Here is a 17,570-nt window from a genome sequence, read left to right on the forward strand (position 1 = left end):
AGAGGTTGTCATTGGAGCCTATGTTGACTGACAATAATATGGTTCATGACTACATTTGGGATCCAAGTGGATTGACTGGGTTGTTGTTCGGCCATTGCTTGGGGACAATCAATTTCAGGAAGGGCGGACTGTAATGTCCCCTCTTTAATACGACATGGCATTGTTCGTGGATTTGCCTATTACAGACTCTCGTAGGCAGATGGGATTGATGAGAGTCATTTTGGCATTTATTTGGTGATTGGATGGCTCATTATGCTCTTGGAGATATTATTTAATTTATATTTTATCATCATTTTTATACGGGGCCTACATGTTATAATTCTAAGTCGAGTTGCACTTTTTTATAAAGTTATTTATTATAAAAGTGCATTATAATGGGATTTTATAATGGATGTTTCTAGAAGTTCTTAGTAACTTCTTAGAAAAGGATGCTTCTAGAAGTCCTTAGTAACTTCTTAGAAAAGTAAATAAATAGAGGGCTTGGCCTCTCATTTGGACAGACGGGAATTGATGATTCTATTACCATTCTCTTTGAGCATTTGTGGCACCATCCAGGTCTGCAAATATTCAGCATAATCCTTGAGAACGATACCTCTCAAGAGATTGCATAACTGAGGAAGTGAAAGACCTTCTGAAGGGTTGCACTTTGGAAGTGGTATTCAACCATTTCAAGTTGAGCTTAATTTGTATACTCAAACTACCTAAGGGTTTGAGTTTTTGGAAGCAGTCCGAAAAAGAAAATCCAAAAAAGCAATCCGAAAAAGCAGATCGGAAAAAGCAATCTAAAAAAGCAGATCCAAAAAATATCCAAAAAAGCAGTCCGAAAAAGCAAAGCGAAAAAGCAGATCCCAAAAAAGCAAGTGAAAAAGCAAATCGGAAAAAGCAAAGCAGAAAAGCAGCGTTGGAGAAAATTATTACAGCCATCTACAATCAGGTTCCTTGGATATTACATGCATTGTTCTTATCATTCAGATGCATATTAGAAGGTAAGGCTGTAGGTGAAAGTTGTAACAGATTTAAGCATTATTCTTGCGGATGTAAGCCAAGAGTCTTGGCCATTTCATACTAGCATTGTAGTTAACATTTTCTGTGCAATAAAGGAGACATAATTTGCTGGTCTGATATAGTGTAATTGAATATGTATTTATCATTCATGATCAACTTATTAGTTTGCATGCCAATCGATTGACAAAATGTCAATTGGCTGTAGGTTCTCTTTTTGGCATAAATAATGTTATAATTCTGCATACCAAGTGTTTGTCAAAATTACTAGTTGTTGTAGCTGCATATTGCAAGTAGTTTCAGCCACATATATGCACTGAATATTGTCAAAATAAGTTGCACATTCATGTTAGGTCATTGTTTAGTCAATTCAGAGTATTCTTGCAAGCATTCTTATTGACGCTAAGTGAAGGAAAGAGCCCTAAAAGCAAACTGAAATTTTATATCAGTGATATGATCCTTGTATGCAAAGTGTTTTCTTGAACCTTTATCAGCATTTTGGGATCAAATTTGAGCAGGGTCATTACACTCATGGATGACTAGAAAGTTGTAATGTATACGAGGATATGAAAAATCCAACAATGCATTTTTGCTACAATGAAATGGGTGCACAAGTAATCACCTCTTTTAGGATAGATCTATGTTTAAGGGATTTTTGTATTGTCCAGTTCACTTGAGGGACTATCCCAACCTCATCTCTTACGAGTTTTAAGACCTTTGCACTTGACAAGAACTGAACCCTGGTGGGCTCTTTGCAGGCCATTCAACTTGAGCAATAGGCAATAGACCAAGGGCCACTTCACAATTAAGTTTAGATTTGAAGAAGCCAATGGTTACTTAAAAATTAAGTTTAGATTTGAAGAAGCCAATGGTTCAAAGTAAACTGCTTAGTTATTTGTTGCCATTGATTGAAGAGGAATATAATCCAATTCAAATGCAACTACAAAGGGAGAATAAGGGAGTGGTGGATATAACAATGTCAACATGGAAGCAACACTAGCGAGAGCTCTCAATTGTTCCTTTGACATAATAAGTGACCATTAGAAGGTCAGGATTCATATTTTTGTGCTTAATAATCCTATCTACTAAACAATAACTTTCATTGAGAATCAAATCTTAGAGTTCAAATTTTCAATATTTAACTTGTCTTGCTACTCTAGAATTAATACAACTTTTAAAAGTTACTTATTGAGAGTACAACGCTCTTGCTGAAATCAAAATAATCTGCAAATTTCACATGCAGCTCGAAAAGCATTTTAGTCTACTTCACTCAAACAATGTGTTTTCAATTGTTTGAAAACTGAGTGTTACAAGCTTTTTAGCATTCATAATTTACACATTGAAAAATGGTACAACAATGCCAAAAGTATTCGAAACAAGCACACATATCAAATATAATATTTATTCAACCAAAATTTTCTCTTCCTAATTTGCATGTCAAAATGCGTCAAAATAAATGCAGAAAAAGAACATACCTGCAATGAATCCAGGATAGGTATGTGACAGCAAGTCAATATAAACATCTGAACTTTCTCTAACGTGGATGTAATCAATCTGTACTGGGCTTGTAAACTGTGTGAAACAGCCCTTCAATAACGAGAATGAACCGTCTCCTCCAATAAAACTATTTTGATACAAGAGCAGACCTGCGGCCATAAATGACAAGATAATATAATGTATTCAGAAGCTACAGTAGCTATTTTTGTGGAACTAACTCACAATACACATACCAGTTTGCAATGTCCCTTTTGGATATAAGAAATTAATTAAACAGTTAAAATTTAAATTGTCAAAAAATAATAAATTTATTGAGAGCTTATTTTCATTATCTCAGTTACTTCATGTTGAGTTAAGTGGAAAATTTATTAAAGTCGCAGCTTCATTGTTTCACCTAAGTTCAAAATAAAATTAAACGAGGGGAAATTAGAATACACAGGGAAAGGAATATCAAGAGGCAAGCAGAGGCATTGCAATGGGATAAAAAAGAACAATGAGAGGTTTATTCAGATATGCTTGCCTTGATATTTCTCTTGAAGACTGGAGAGCCTGTGGCTTTCAGTTCAGAAAGGTGAGGACAAAAACCCTTAGGATTTCTCAGGAATTCAACAGAGACCCAATTTCAGTTCTAAGTTAGACTTGGGAATCACACTCTGAATATTCAAAGATAAATTTACTGAATTTCTGAAGTCTCATTCTGAGACAAATTTGCAAATTAAAAAGATTTAATGGTATCTATAATTTATTCTGAATTTTTATTTTGGCTTACACCTGGGTCCCATTTATTTAGCTATGTGCTGAGTATTTGGTGCGATTTCCATTGAAAAGTTATATTTTAATTAAGGCTGTGACAATTGAATATTGACTTCCGAGCTGCATTAATATTTCATCTGCTCAAAAGCATTAGCCTGTGTCAAGTCAAATTATTCTCCTAGCTGTGGAAGAACCTTGGAGGAACCTTTTAAAATAAATAAATTTCTTTAACCGACATTCCTGACTGTGTAGCTTCATAGCATAAGAAATGAATACAACAATATGCTTCTATAAGCTGCCAGTGAGAAACTTGTTGTGTGTCTTTCCATCAGCAACTGTTATTTTTATCTCTGGGTCCAAGTTGGCATTAACATTTCTGCATTGAACCCTTGGTAGAAAAAACTAGATTCTTCCTTTTACCTAGCCGACACTTTCTCATGGATATCATGTAATGTCCTTGTTTTTGGCGAGCTCTTGCAGTTGATTGAGTCAGTTCATCATAGCAGCCCTGGTGAGCTGACAATGAGATTTGAGGGTCTCAGTTGTGGATTTACTATTTTTAGTAAGTCTAATTCAAGCAATTGTCATATTTGGCAGTGCAGATGGTGGCACTAGCAGTTGGTCATCACTTGTGTTGGATGGGGGTATTTATTGCGTGGGCTCATATTTATTAATTAAATATTAAGGTTTCATTATTATAATGACACTTTATTATTATTGTATGTTACAAAATACAAAGTGATGTTGTGTTGGTGAAGCTTCTTTAAGTGGAGTTATGTTTGGGAAACTGTCATTCCGGGATTATAAATACGAGCTCATTCTGAAGGAAAAAGCATTCGATTGTCTATTTTACTTTTGTTGTCTTTGTGAAGGTTTCTGAGGTTGATGATTTCTATGCCCCTGCTGAAGTAAAAAGGTTTGAGACTGAGAAGGGGTTTGTAATTCACAGCTGAGGTATTGTGAATCAGTTCTGAGAATTTGTTCCAATTGAATTCCCTTCTGTTTTTACTGTATTTGGGAAGAGTACTGGGGCTGGAGATTTGAAATTAAGTTGGTGTTTAGAAATCACTGATGAGGTATAGTGATTTATCATATTTTAAAATATTGGTTGAATCTCCTTTACTTTAAATGTTTGTGCCTGGGAGATGCTGTTGTTGCTGAGAAATTTAAAATCTGCATTTTCAAGAATTCTGAAGTGTTCTCCTATGTATTACTGTGCTTTAGAAGACAGTGTTTCTTGGAGTTAGCATTTAAATTTTAGCTGCCATTGAGAAGTTCAATCAATTGGAAATTCAATGTGACCTGCAATTTGCCTTTTCTTGTAGCAGCGTTTGGTCTTCCCTTACACCTATGAATTCTCTTTAAGGTCCCACGATCACCCTTTTAGGGCCTGTGTTTATCATTTACAGGCCTGCATATTACTGTTAGAGGCCTGCATTGGGAAATCTAAGGCCTGCTGTTAGTTTTCTAGGGGCTGCATTGCATTCTGGGAGCCCACGTTGTACTCAGGAAGAACTGTGATCAGACTTAAGGGTAGCTCATACACCGTTTCTGCCTATTGTGACTATCTATGACATTAACAGTGACTGCAGTCAAGAACTTTGGAGGTTAGAGCAACTGCCAGGCAGCCTGTGTGAGCAGTTGGGTATAAGCAGATACAGGTGCATTCTGAAGTAAGGTTTCATGCACTGAACTGTAGTCAATTCATCTTCTGTAGCAATTATATAGCCTATCATAGCTGCTAACGAACTCCAGGTTATCTCAGTGAACATCACACTCTATAGAAGTCTATGGTATTAAATCATTAGCTGAAAGATGCAATTGTTCCATAGTTCTCTTACTGGATTATACAAACATAGTTGAGTGCTTAAGGAAATAAATTAAATTAAAATGACTAGCTGATGGATTTATATATAATTTGGTGACCATTGACATGACTGACTATGAGCAGTACATGTATTTGTATGGTATTTGGAGTTCAGTATTGTAATATAAATTAGGTAGTATGAGATAGTCAGGCTCTCACATATTTGGCTGCTGGCATTCATCTATGCAAAATTCTTAGAACCAGTTGTAAGCACTTCATTGCATTCTCTAGTTGGTGTTGAAATTTCAAATATCATTTATACAGTGATAACAGTGAAGCCTGCCAAGTGTTTGATGAAATACCAAACCACTGTTTAGTAAGGAAATTAGTGATTGATTAGCCATAACCAGTTGAGGGTTATTTCAGTCGTATCAGAGCAGTTTCTTGCCAGCCTGCAGGAATTGGGCTCAGTTATCAGATTGATTCAGTGATATAGATGGTGACAAGAGATTCATTCTGGGTAGAGATTATACCAACAAAGGACGTACTTCACCACCTAAGGATGGAGAACTGGAGATACAGTTTGGTATTCTGAAACAGTTGAAAGTGTTAGTAAATGAGTTGAATCAAAATCACAAACGGATGACCAAACTGATTTCAAATCCAAAATTTGAGAAGAGCATGATGCTTCTTTTTCAAAGGGAGAAACATGATGGCATAGTGGCTATGGGGTGTGATTGGAATTCATGTTAGGTTGAGTTAGATGATGCAATTGCTGGCATGAGTTCCCAGGATTGTGCATCTAATGGCAATATTGTGATAATGGGAGTGAGAGTGTGTGATGATACTGTCATATCAGCAGGTACTTAGCAGCAATACCTTCATTGTTCAGGTGTGTGTTGCTGATAGTACACATGTTATTAATTATGAGGTGAGTGATGTAGAGACATCATCATGTTATAGTACATATCAGCACCGTGTTGAGGTTCACTTTGGGGACAATCTTATGTTCGACATGGATGTAGCATGGTCTTATGACAATCCACTTTTTGAGGTTGATCATTCACCTGAGTGGGGTTGGATACAGATTACACAATCTGCAGGCACAGTTCAATTTCCTATAGCACCAGTTGATGATGTTCCTGCAACAACAAATTATGATGAGGATGTGGCTACATCTATTGCAGTTACAGGTATTGATGGGATGAGTGCATTTGTTGAAAGTAGCAAAGAACCCTATGTTGCACCCGGTTCCCCTATAGCTACATCTTTTGTAGGGGTTGGCGGTGAAGTTCAGTTTAGTATTTGGGATCTTTCTAGTGCATTGGGATTTCAAATAGGGCTCGTAGCAGAGTTTTGGGATGTGTACATAAGATTTTTCTTTTGACTCTTATGTGCATGATTCTTTTCAAGGGCACAGTTCAATTGTGCATGTGTTAGATAGTACGTTTGGTAGCTCACTTTATGTAGCTTGAAAAAGCAAGCTTTGTCAACTTACCGAGTTGCTTCCCTATGAGATGTTCACTCTTGCAACATTTGCAGTCAGGTTTGATACAGTTTGGCATGTTCAATCAGTTGTATTGGTGATAATGTTACAAGAGCTAGTTAGTGATGATAGCGATGTCATGTGCTTCTTCATATGGGATCCCAATGGAGGTTTCAATGCATTGCCAGATTGCTCGAGGAGAAGCAATCTTGGGGAGGGAGGACTGTAATGCCCCCATTTTTAGTGAACTCCTGCATTTGATTGTCAGTTCATCATAGCAATCCTCATAAGCTACGGTGAGATTTGAGGGACTTAGTTGTGGATTTACTATTTTTAGTAAGTCTAATATGAGCAATTGCCATATTTGGTAGTGCAGATGGTGGTGCTAACAATTGGTCATTACTTGCGTTGGATGGGGGTATTTATTGCATGGGCTCATATTTATTAATTAAAAATTAAGGTTTTATTATTATAATGGCACTTTATTATTATTATATATTATAAAATGTTGTGTTGGTGAAGCTTCTTATGTGGAGTTACGTTTGGGAAACTATGTTCATTTGGGGATTATAAATATGAGCTCATCATGAAGGAAAAATCATTCTGATTGTCTATCATGCTTTTGTTGTCTTTGTGAGGGTTTTTGGGGTTGATGATTTCTATGCCCTTGCTGACGTAAAAAGGTTTGAGACTGAGAAGTGAATTGTAATTCACAGCTGAGGTATTGTGTATTAATTCTCATAATTTGTTCCAATTGAAATCCCTTCTATTTTAACTGTATTTGGGAAGATTATTGAGGCTGGAATTGAGATTGAGCTAGTGTTTAGATATCACTGCTGAGGTATAGTGATTTATTTGTATTTGGAATACTGGTTGTCTCCTTTACAGTGATTTTCTGTGGTTTGGAGGATATTGGGAGCTAGAAAAATTTGGTAATTGAGCTCTGATATTTGACTGAAAACCATAGCTGCAGTTAGTGGTACCTTGTCTTTGTCATTTTGAGCAGTTCTGTTTCCTGGTTATGAATGCCATTTACTGTCCAAGGCATTTGGGATAGTTGTGACTGAAATTATGAGTCTTCACATTCAAATGCCACCGTACCCTTGTTTGGAGTGTGAATGTATTTTGGCCCTTCAATCGACTATGTCAGGTCTTCAGACACCACTGTTTCTAGCTATGGCGATTACAATCTTCTGCTATTAGAATCTGCATTTTGGGTGACTGCTGGTGGCCAATTAGGCAGAGTGTGACTGAGAATTAGCCTGCGATCAAGCTTAAGGCCTGAGATTTAATTTGGAAGACCTACAAATCATTCTGGGAGACCTTCGATTATTTTTTAGAGCCTGCGATTGAATTCAGAGTTCCTACAAATTGGTCAGTGTACTGGCGTCAGACATATGGAGGCTGTGAGGGACACTACAGGTCCTTTGTCAGCTATATAGAGGCCCACATTGCTTTAATCTGCAAGACGCCAAAATACTGGGGGCTGCAAATACAAATCCCTGCTCATTCATTGGTGAATCTGGCAGCAGCAGTGAACATGTTGGACTGGGAATTGGAGCCAAGGCTAATTCTTGCAACTTTCGAGCTACAGAATTTGCAAATCAGCCAGGTTCTAACTGTTAATAAATTCAGTTCATTCCATTTCCTTTTAATTATTGTAATTCTGCAAACAGTTATAAATTACAATTATCAGTGGGTTATATTTGTTCAAAATCGTATATACTGAAAATTCCAAAACTTGCAAAGACAAGAAACAACAAATGTGAACTATCAAAGTATAACTGCCAAGTGTTCAACAAAATGCCAAACCATTGATCAATTCATCAATAGAGGAAACTGATGTTTGTTAATGCTATAACCAGTTAAGGGTTATTACCATAGTTACACTACCCGAGGGGACGGGGGCACAGGTGGACAAGTTTCCGAGAGGGGGAGACAAAGGGGCCTAAATTTGGGGACAGTGGGGTGGGGGGGGTGGTGTTGGGTGGTTGCATATACTATATACTATACATGTGGTACTTAAAATGCTAGTAACGAAAATATGTATAACAATATAAGACATTAAGCATTAAGATGCAAAATAATAATTTACTACAATTTTAACATGTGAGTCTTGAACGTTGCATTAAACATTCAACATGAAAGTGGAACATCAAACATTAAACAATAAATATTAAAATTTTAAATACTTGAATGGCGAATGAAAGAGTTCTAACTTCTATAATAATAGTCATAGATATCAAAAGTATAAGTATCTCATCACAGCGATGATTACATTGAGTAACATGATATGATATTCAATACACCCAATAAAATATTTTTTTAAAACAAACTATTTTTTTGGTTGGATAGGGTACACCCAGCCGTCCCCTATAAGGGTTAGGGGACTTGTTCTCGTCCCCCCATCTCCTCAAGGAACTTGTTCTCGTTCCCGTATCCCGATAGGGGACACAAGGACATCCTCCCATCCCCGGCGAGACCGCAGCCCAATGGTGGCGCCGCTTGAGACATAGGAACGTCGTCCTCCCGTCCCAGGTGCATCCCCATCTCGGGCGCATCATAGAAAAAGGGCGGGGACTCATCTCTATGTTACCAAGGTTATTACATATCAATACTCATTTCTATGCATTGAATTGTAGAAGAATGTCAATGGAATTAAGTAATTTTGTCCAATCCAAGGCTGCCATCAAGTTCTTGAATTGGATTCAATTTCTTGATGATACTGATTGAATTTGGTTAATCCAATGTCTATGGCAGGAAAAGACTACAAAGCAACATCTAGTGTTAGTTTTTAAAAGTTTTAAGTTAGTCTAGAAAACTTGAAGTTGATAGCTTAAATTGAGTTTTGATTTTTAGAAAGTAGAATAAATTATTGTTCTATTTTATTTATGATAATTAGTTATTTTTGTCGAATGTAAGATATTTTCTCAAATCTAAATTGTGTACTTTACATTAATTTTACTTCATACTTACAGGTTGCTCAACAATGTAGTTTCTAGGGCAAATCAGGTAGTGGAAGAAAAATATATATAATAGAAACAATGTGGCTGCACCATTCTTTTAGATGAACGGATGGATGGCAAAAAAGAATACCATGATTTTCTTTTGGTTTCTTGCAAGGTTGATGTGGTGTTTTTCAACTCCGTGGATGCCTCTGACAAGGTTTAGATTGTTGAAACATTGGATATTATAGCAAGGTGTAATCGAGGTGGGAATTGATAATGTGGTGCAAATCATAACCAATAATGCAGCAGCATGTGGCAGTGTCCTCTAAGACAAATATAGTACACATTTTTGGACTCCTTGTGTAGCGCATGTTCTTGAACTTATTTTCAAGAACATAGGAACTAGATTGGGTGAGACCGGTTGTAGAGGATGCAAGAACAATAAAATACATCTACAATCACCCTTGGGTTCTTCTCTTGATAAGAGAACACACCCAAGGGAAGGAGTTAGTAAGGGTGGGAGTCACAAGGTTTGCAACGATTTTCTCAATGTTGCAAAGTATTCTTACTTCTTTACAAGCAAATCAAACATAGATAGACTCAAGTTATTCAAAGAAGCCTAATGGAGATAGTGTTGCATTCATTGTCTTCAACAATCAATTTGCACAAAGAACTATAGAGATTGTGAAGGTAACTTGGAAACTTCAAAACTTCAATATTTAATTATTTTGTATTCAAGTCTTTTGTTATTAAATTGTAACTTTAATGATTAATATATTTGTATTTTTCAATTGTAAATGTTAGAGACCTTGGTTAGAGTTCTCCGCTTGGTAGAAGGTATCAAACCCCAATGGGGTATCTTTATGAGGCCATGGATAGGGTCAAGGAGGCTATCAATTACTACAAAAGAGGCAAACTCAAATTTGACCTCTTATGGAAAATTATTGATAGATGTAACAATCAGCTCCACCAACCCATTTATCCAACAAGATACCTCCTCAGCCCTTAGTTTTGCTTCTTGCCATCCTACTTGGATCCTAATGGAAAGGTCATGGAGGGCCTCACTAAATGCACGCAGAGCATGATACCCAAGGTTGAGGTGAGAGATCTCATATTTTGAATTGGACATATACACAAATGCAAGGGGCAAGCTATTCTCTTCTGACATAGCCAACAGATGAAGAAACACTCAAACCTCAGGTATAATATTTGGAATTTTGGAGTCTTTCACATCCATGATCAAGAGACAAATTAAACATGGTTTCATCTTGCTTTCTAACTCTTCAATATTTTATTTTGCAAATGCTTGGTGCGAAATGGCAATGCCCCAAACTTGCAAATACTTGCCCTCCAAATCTTATACCAGCCTTGTAGTTCATCTAGTTGTGAGCAAAATTGGAGCTTGTTTGAGGCTATCCATGCAAAGAAGAGGAACAAGTTAATGCAAAAATGCCTCAATAAACTTATCTTTGTACAATAAAAAATAAAACTTTAAGTCGTGCGCAAGGAAAATAGAGAAAACACCAGTTATCCCACTTAATTTGAATTGCATAGATCCTTACTGTGATTTGACATTACAGGAGCAACCTCCATTGTTTAGAGAGAATAAGATCTACGATTTGGAGAGGCGGCCTATGTAGGAGAGTTGGGGATTGGATGACATTGAGGAGGATGGGAGGTTGAGGATGATGACAAGTTGTCACTGTCAGTGCCAGCACCATCTACATCCAGGATGAAGGTTGACTCACAGCCAGTTGTGCAGAGGGAGAACTAGACCCTCTGCCCTCCCATAGTTTTTACTTGAGCTTCTAGGAATGGGAAGAGGGGCATATAGACTATTTTAACGTTGTACTTGTATTTACTTATAGTTTTACAACGACAATTTTCTATTTTAATTTTTCTTTAGACTATCATGTTACTAGCCATCAGCATTCCACACGAGGATATCATTTTGTAACCCCATTTGCATTTAAATATATCCAGAGTCACCTTGTTTCTTTTGTTTACTCATTTGCTAACTCATTAGATGCATCTTCTCATTGAATTTAGAAAAAAAATGCATCTCTTATTAAATTTAAGTGATTTTTAAGTCGCCAATTTTTTGCTGAGAAATTGCCATTTTTGGGGGGCCCTTGGCAATAAGTTGCCAAGTACGAGTTTTTGAACTATGGGCCAAAAGACTAAGAACCTATTCTTTGCCACTAGTATAGATATCTTAAATAAATCTATTTAAACAAATGCCGATAGATATCCATTATAAAATATTTAAAATTTAATTTATTACACCCAAAAATATTTCTATTTCATTGTATCTATATTTTTTTTTTGGGTCTAACCTAAGTTTTTTATCTTAAATTCTAAAAAAAGATTATTTATATCTTCCAAACTTATAATTTTAGAAAACCATATCTTTATTTTTTATGTGGCATTTATTAAATTATTTTTAAAAATATATTATGTTTATAATAAATATTTAAATTTTGACATGCAAATGGTTGTCAAATTTAAGTTCAAAAGGTAATTGTTAACATTAACACGCTCACACCATCATAATCCACCCTTTCTGCCATTGTAGAATGCCTATTGACATTAATTAGAGGGTGTTTCTGCAGCTATTAAGTTGTGGTCTTTAAAAGACCTGGGTGTTTCTGCAGCATTGTGACAATTAAACCTGGTACCAGAGCATGACAACTGATTCTGAACATTAAATTTACTGATTTCTGGTATTTTGGGAGTTTCTATGAACGGGAAGAGTTGTGAAAGTTATGATGTTCGGTCTCAGATCTGTGCTACCAAATAAGCAATAAAGGTCAGAACTCATTTGTAATCATTTACTCACACTGTTTATTTTTTATGAAGTTGTGAGTTATGAACTATTTCTGTTGATTAGATGCATAATACTCCAATGAGATATCTATGTTTAAATACTCCAGACCAGGCATCATCAGTAAACATGTAAACCTGCAAATGGAGAATTAATAACTTCCTATGAAAACTGTTTGTCATTATGCCTAGACACTAAACGTTTGAAAAGAGCAAGGGGAAGGGGAAAAATACATTGTCTAGAGAACAAGGCAGGTTATTACACAGCTAGCCTAATATGGGTTAAAACATAGTTGCTTACCAAACTTGATGGCACCGCACAGCTTCTTTGCGTATGGCTCTTTTCCTATCATCCAAGGCCTTTGACACTGCCTTCAAGACCTACAAATTTTCATTGGGTCCTTCAAATCTTCAAGGCATTGCAACCTTGCTGGAAACATGTTAAAATAGAAATAGTGTACTTCAGATATCTAAGTACAACATAGATCACCTGTGTTCTCATTGGGAAAATCCGGGCATAAGGCAATGCTACCATAGCTCCAAGGCACTCCAGTGTTGTCTCTCGAACCATCTGAGGAAAATACAGCTCATTCTCTTAGGAAGAAAATATATCAAAAACATCTGGAACTATCTTATATTTATTACTAGTAAACTAATTGCATCCAAAATTATCACCTTGAATATTGTAATTGGGCATTTAAAATTGAAGCTTTCACGATCATTAGTTTAATTTTACTTTAGTATTAGTCTCAACTCAGCCCAAAATGGGCAAAAGGAACATAAAATGTACTATGAGTGGGGCATACAATGGGATTGCCTAGTGAATCTCCCCCAAAATATACTTGTGTAAGTAGGATACAGTAATCCAAACAATGAAATATGATTACAAAAGCCATAAAATGCAAGTAAGAGGATGAGTATCAAAAAGTGCTACCAAGAAGGAAACCTATTACAATAAATGCCAAGTAAGACAATCTTTATGACACTTTCCTAGAATTTGAGACAAAGAAAACATTACTAAGTGAGAGCTATGCTGATATCACAAAGGCCTCTAAGATATGAAAATGTGAGGAACAAAATTGCAAAAATCCTAGGGCAGGTCGCTACACATCCCAAGGTCAAATCAGAGATAGCCTCTAAATTTGTCACCAATATCCTCAACATCAGACAGGACAAGGCATTAATGAGATATTTGGGCAGGCTTTCCATTTGGGAGAAGTTTCATTTAGGCCTGGTGGACACAATTAATAAGGAAAGTCCGAAAAAAACATTCTGCAATGTCATGCTCTTGGTTCAAAATCCTTGGCCTTGCTTCTATACTAATGGTGAGGGACATTGAAGCTCACATAGAAGTAGTTACTAAAGAGTTAGCTTTCATCTGATATTTGGTGAATGATGGGCAATGGCCGGAAGCGTACCAAATTATGGTGGAAATTATAAATCTTCTTCATGGGAAAAATTCATGGTCACCATGGTAGAGAAAGCATTAGATTCCTCATTCAGTGAGTTGCTTTGTTGAAATCAGATGACTATTTTGGCCTGGAAGAGTACACTAACATTAGTTGGCTCAGTCTTGCATATTGAAATATATGGTCATATATCCTGATTTTGTTTTTTTGTTGTAGATGTTTTCAATATGATCTGCTCTGTGTGGTCAGGTTTTTCTCTAGATCTTTGCTTTTGTTTAATACGCCTACAGCTGTCCATTATATTGAATCAATTGACAGATCTAATAGTCTGGAGATAGTCTTTTGTTGCCTACAGAATATTATTTAATAGATGGGTATGGCAAGATGTAGTCTACAGAGGTAGCCAGATAGTGAATTATTGTCTGAAGAAGATTATATAATAGATAAGTATGGCAAGATCTATGTTCTCTGTTTTGTCATGTTTGCTCATAGATAATATGTATCTTTTTATTTTGCAAGTTAATATTATGCAAGAGGATCCATATCCTTACTTTATCTATCAAAAAATAATAATGAAAATGATTTCAAACAATGCATGAGGGAAACAAATGGAACCAAGAAAGTAATAGTTATTAAAGATTTATATTGACATTCATTTCTTAGTGGCAAATTCAATCAATATACCAAATTACCATTGAGTGAGGATAGTTGACCAGTTTAATTAAACAACTTATAATCATTGATATATGCTCTTCAGCAAGCGTTCTTCCTGCGGAAAAGAAAACAGAGCTTGATTAGAATTCACATAATGCCCATAAGATGCAAAAGTCAAAATGAACATAAAAAAATATTACATGATTGATGCAAGCCAGAATCAAACATATACATAATGCAGTTAGATTAATGGCAGCAAAAAATATAATAAATGAGAATTACAGGCTTCAAAATCAAGCATTGCCTCACATGAAATTGGCTAAGAAAGGAAGGAATAGATTGGTACATTGTAACGTATGTTTTACACATTCAAATGTTAAGCCTGGAAAAAGTAAAATCATTTTGTTACAAAATAAGTTATAGTTCATATGTGTTTTGAAATTATTTACTCCACACTACACTAGGAGAATGTAAAATCCCTGGGTATCTCTTAAAAATCTTGGTCTTGGCTAGACAAAATGACTAACAGAATGAAATAATTCATTTGAATTGCAATCTGGTCAGATAGAATAGATTGATTTACTAACTGGAAACAATAGTCTGAATAGATACGATGCAAAATAGAATAACTGATTTATTAACTGGAAACAATAGTATGCCTGGAAACAATATTTCATATTCCTTCACAAATTTATACAATCAGTGAGAGATCAAAGATATACTCTAAGCACCTAGGAAGTTTTAAAAATATCTTTGGTCAATGCTCTGCTCTACACAATCTTGTACATTGAGATTTTCCCAATCAACAGTTCTACATCCCACCTATAAGATGGAAACATTTCCAGTTGAAGCCACGTTCAAACCTTTATGTAAATACAACTTGAGAAGTCACCCCGATGTCTATTCTGATGCCACACGATAATTATTAAAGTAATTTATAGTCTTCAATACCACTTCGAACACTTCTTTGCTCTTGACGGAAAATTGTCTCCTTCTGCAGTCCCTAATAGATGACACCCAAATACTTTTGTCTTCTTCAAGCCTGAAGACTTCTGGTCTCACCATAGATTGATTAATTCACAATTGTTTTTGTCTTACACCTGCCCAACGATTTCCTTAATGCTCTGTAGATAACCCTTCAACGGCTAGACAAGAATGGTATTCATTCATGAGATTTCACCGCCGTAAATTAATTCCTCCACTAGGCCAAGCACGCTCTGTACCGACGAAAGGAGATAAAATATATTTACCTTCAACAACTTATGAAAATATTTTCTCAAAATCAAGTCTGTATTTTTCCAAGCCCTGAGTTGGCAATTTATTTAGAATTCTCTTCTTTCTGTGGTAACTGAATACAGGACTTATTTAATCAATAATAGTTTTCTTAGAAACTATTTATTTAATAATAGTAACTTATTATTTTCATTTAATTTAGTATTTGATTAATATAAGCTTCTGAAAATAATAAGCGAATATTAAATAATTAACATTAAATTAATTTTCTATTGTCTTTAGAGAGACAATCCTAGAGGAGGATCACAAGTTGAAACATTACAAATCTCCCCTTCCCCGAGTTGTTTGCCTACAAGCAACACCTGTTCACCTTCCCAAATATTATCAACTATCGGCAGATTCTTCCACTAAATGGCCATTTCTATCTTTATTTCCAAACTTGATAGGTTATGCACCTTCTTCAAAGGTATGTTCAATCTTTTATCCAAGGGTACTCCTTGAAGTATACCACATGCAACATCACCATGACGAAAGATAGCTTCCATTTTGTTAGCAGTAACGATCTTGGGACCATCATTTGAGACTCTCAGAAACACCTTTAGCAAGTCAACTTTGAAAGAAAACTCCCTGCGTTTGAAACTTTGAGAATACTTATCCAAATTTTCCATCCATTAAATTCCCAAAATAATATTAGTATTAACCAAATCAGCCACATAAAAATCACATGTCATTGTTACCAAGAGCAATCCTTAATTGTGGAAATGTATGTGTGCTTACTAAATTAGTACCACCAGCAACTTGAAAATCAAATCCTTTGCGTTTCGCTGTATGTAAACCACGTTTCTTTACAAGTGCAGTATCAATGAAATTATGTGTAGATCCACTATCCAGCATAACAATAACCCCTTGATCCTGTAATAATCCTTTTGTTCTAAAAAATATTATAATGTGGAGTTCGTATCATAGATTCTATTACAACCTTTCCTTGTTTCTTTTCCTGAACCGGTTATGCAGCCTTTTGGATTCGGGTCTATATTTACCCCATCTTCATTATCGGATACTACCTCAATATAATGACATCTCCCTTTTCCCAAATATCTATGGCCCGAATCCCATGCTTCTTTACAACTGAAACATAATTTTTTCCTTCTAAGTTAGTCACACTCCTCTTTTTCCAACTTGATTCTAGGAGGTGTGTCTTCCACTAAAGGTCTTTTGTCATTATCCGGTTTTGTTTGTGTTCCTTTATTAACAGTTTTCCCTTTTGAAGAAGGTTCCAATTCTCTTGCCTTTTTTATAGCCGTCTGCAATGGAGGAGGATTTAAAGACTTAACCCATCCTTTGAGTGCATCAGATAACCCATCTATGAATATGACAATTTTTTGTCTCTCTGAAATCTCTGTTACCAAGACTGCTAATCTTTCAAATTCAGAAATATATTGTTCCACTGCTCTTGTTTATTTAAGTGAGTTAAATCCTAAAGATGAAGTTCAGGATCTTTAGAATCAAACTTGTCTATGAGGTTGTGACCCAAAGTTATTTGCCCATGGTGCCACCATTCATGTACCACCCTTCTAAATGTAAAGTTGCATATTTGATTGTTTCATCTTCCATCATAGGATTTAATTGGAAATATGTGTAAAGTTTTTGCACCCAAGCTCTGGCAGTTGTTTTCGCTAACACTTCAAAATAAGAAATAGACATCTTACCAATCTTTCTTTGTAATTCATTGTTGTAACCCCATTGTCCTTTAGACCTATGTTTCATTCTAACATCCAAGTATTCTCTAAAGGTCATTAATGACCTAAATTCATCCCCTGACTATAACCAATCCTGGTATATTTCTTCTTGTAATACTATAACAGTGAGCTCTTTTTCGGGTTGTGGATTCCTAAGGCTAAAAATAGGCATGGAAGGCCTTGAGGTTGTAGAACCCTCAGGCTGGTTATTGTTTACCG

The 17,570-nt window shown here is 35.8% G+C and overlaps 1 protein-coding gene across 2 annotated transcripts in view; it reads right to left on the reverse strand.

The window, feature by feature from the left end:
* MET18 (ARM repeat superfamily protein) overlaps positions 1–17,570 on the reverse strand; it is a 332,877-nt gene that overhangs the window by 26,173 nt on the left and 289,134 nt on the right. Inside the window, exons 17-20 of one of the 2 annotated variants that reach the window (XM_089787438.1) lie at positions 14,418–14,494; positions 12,807–12,887; positions 12,618–12,688; positions 2,478–2,648 (exon numbers count right to left, since the gene is read on the reverse strand). In XM_089787438.1, the coding sequence (XP_089643564.1) occupies positions 2,627–2,648; positions 12,618–12,688; positions 12,807–12,887; positions 14,418–14,494 (251 nt within the window). In that variant the 3' untranslated portion in view covers positions 2,478–2,626. Of the gene's footprint in view, positions 1–2,477; positions 2,649–12,617; positions 12,698–12,806; positions 12,888–14,417; positions 14,495–17,570 lie in introns of both variants that reach the window. The other variant, XM_089787437.1, reaches the window with a different exon arrangement.

Source organism: Cupressus sempervirens, chromosome 6, assembly GCF_028749045.1.
Source record: "Cupressus sempervirens isolate cs-2001-9-10 chromosome 6, ASM2874904v1, whole genome shotgun sequence".
Classification (NCBI taxonomy): domain Eukaryota; kingdom Viridiplantae; phylum Streptophyta; class Pinopsida; order Cupressales; family Cupressaceae; genus Cupressus; species Cupressus sempervirens.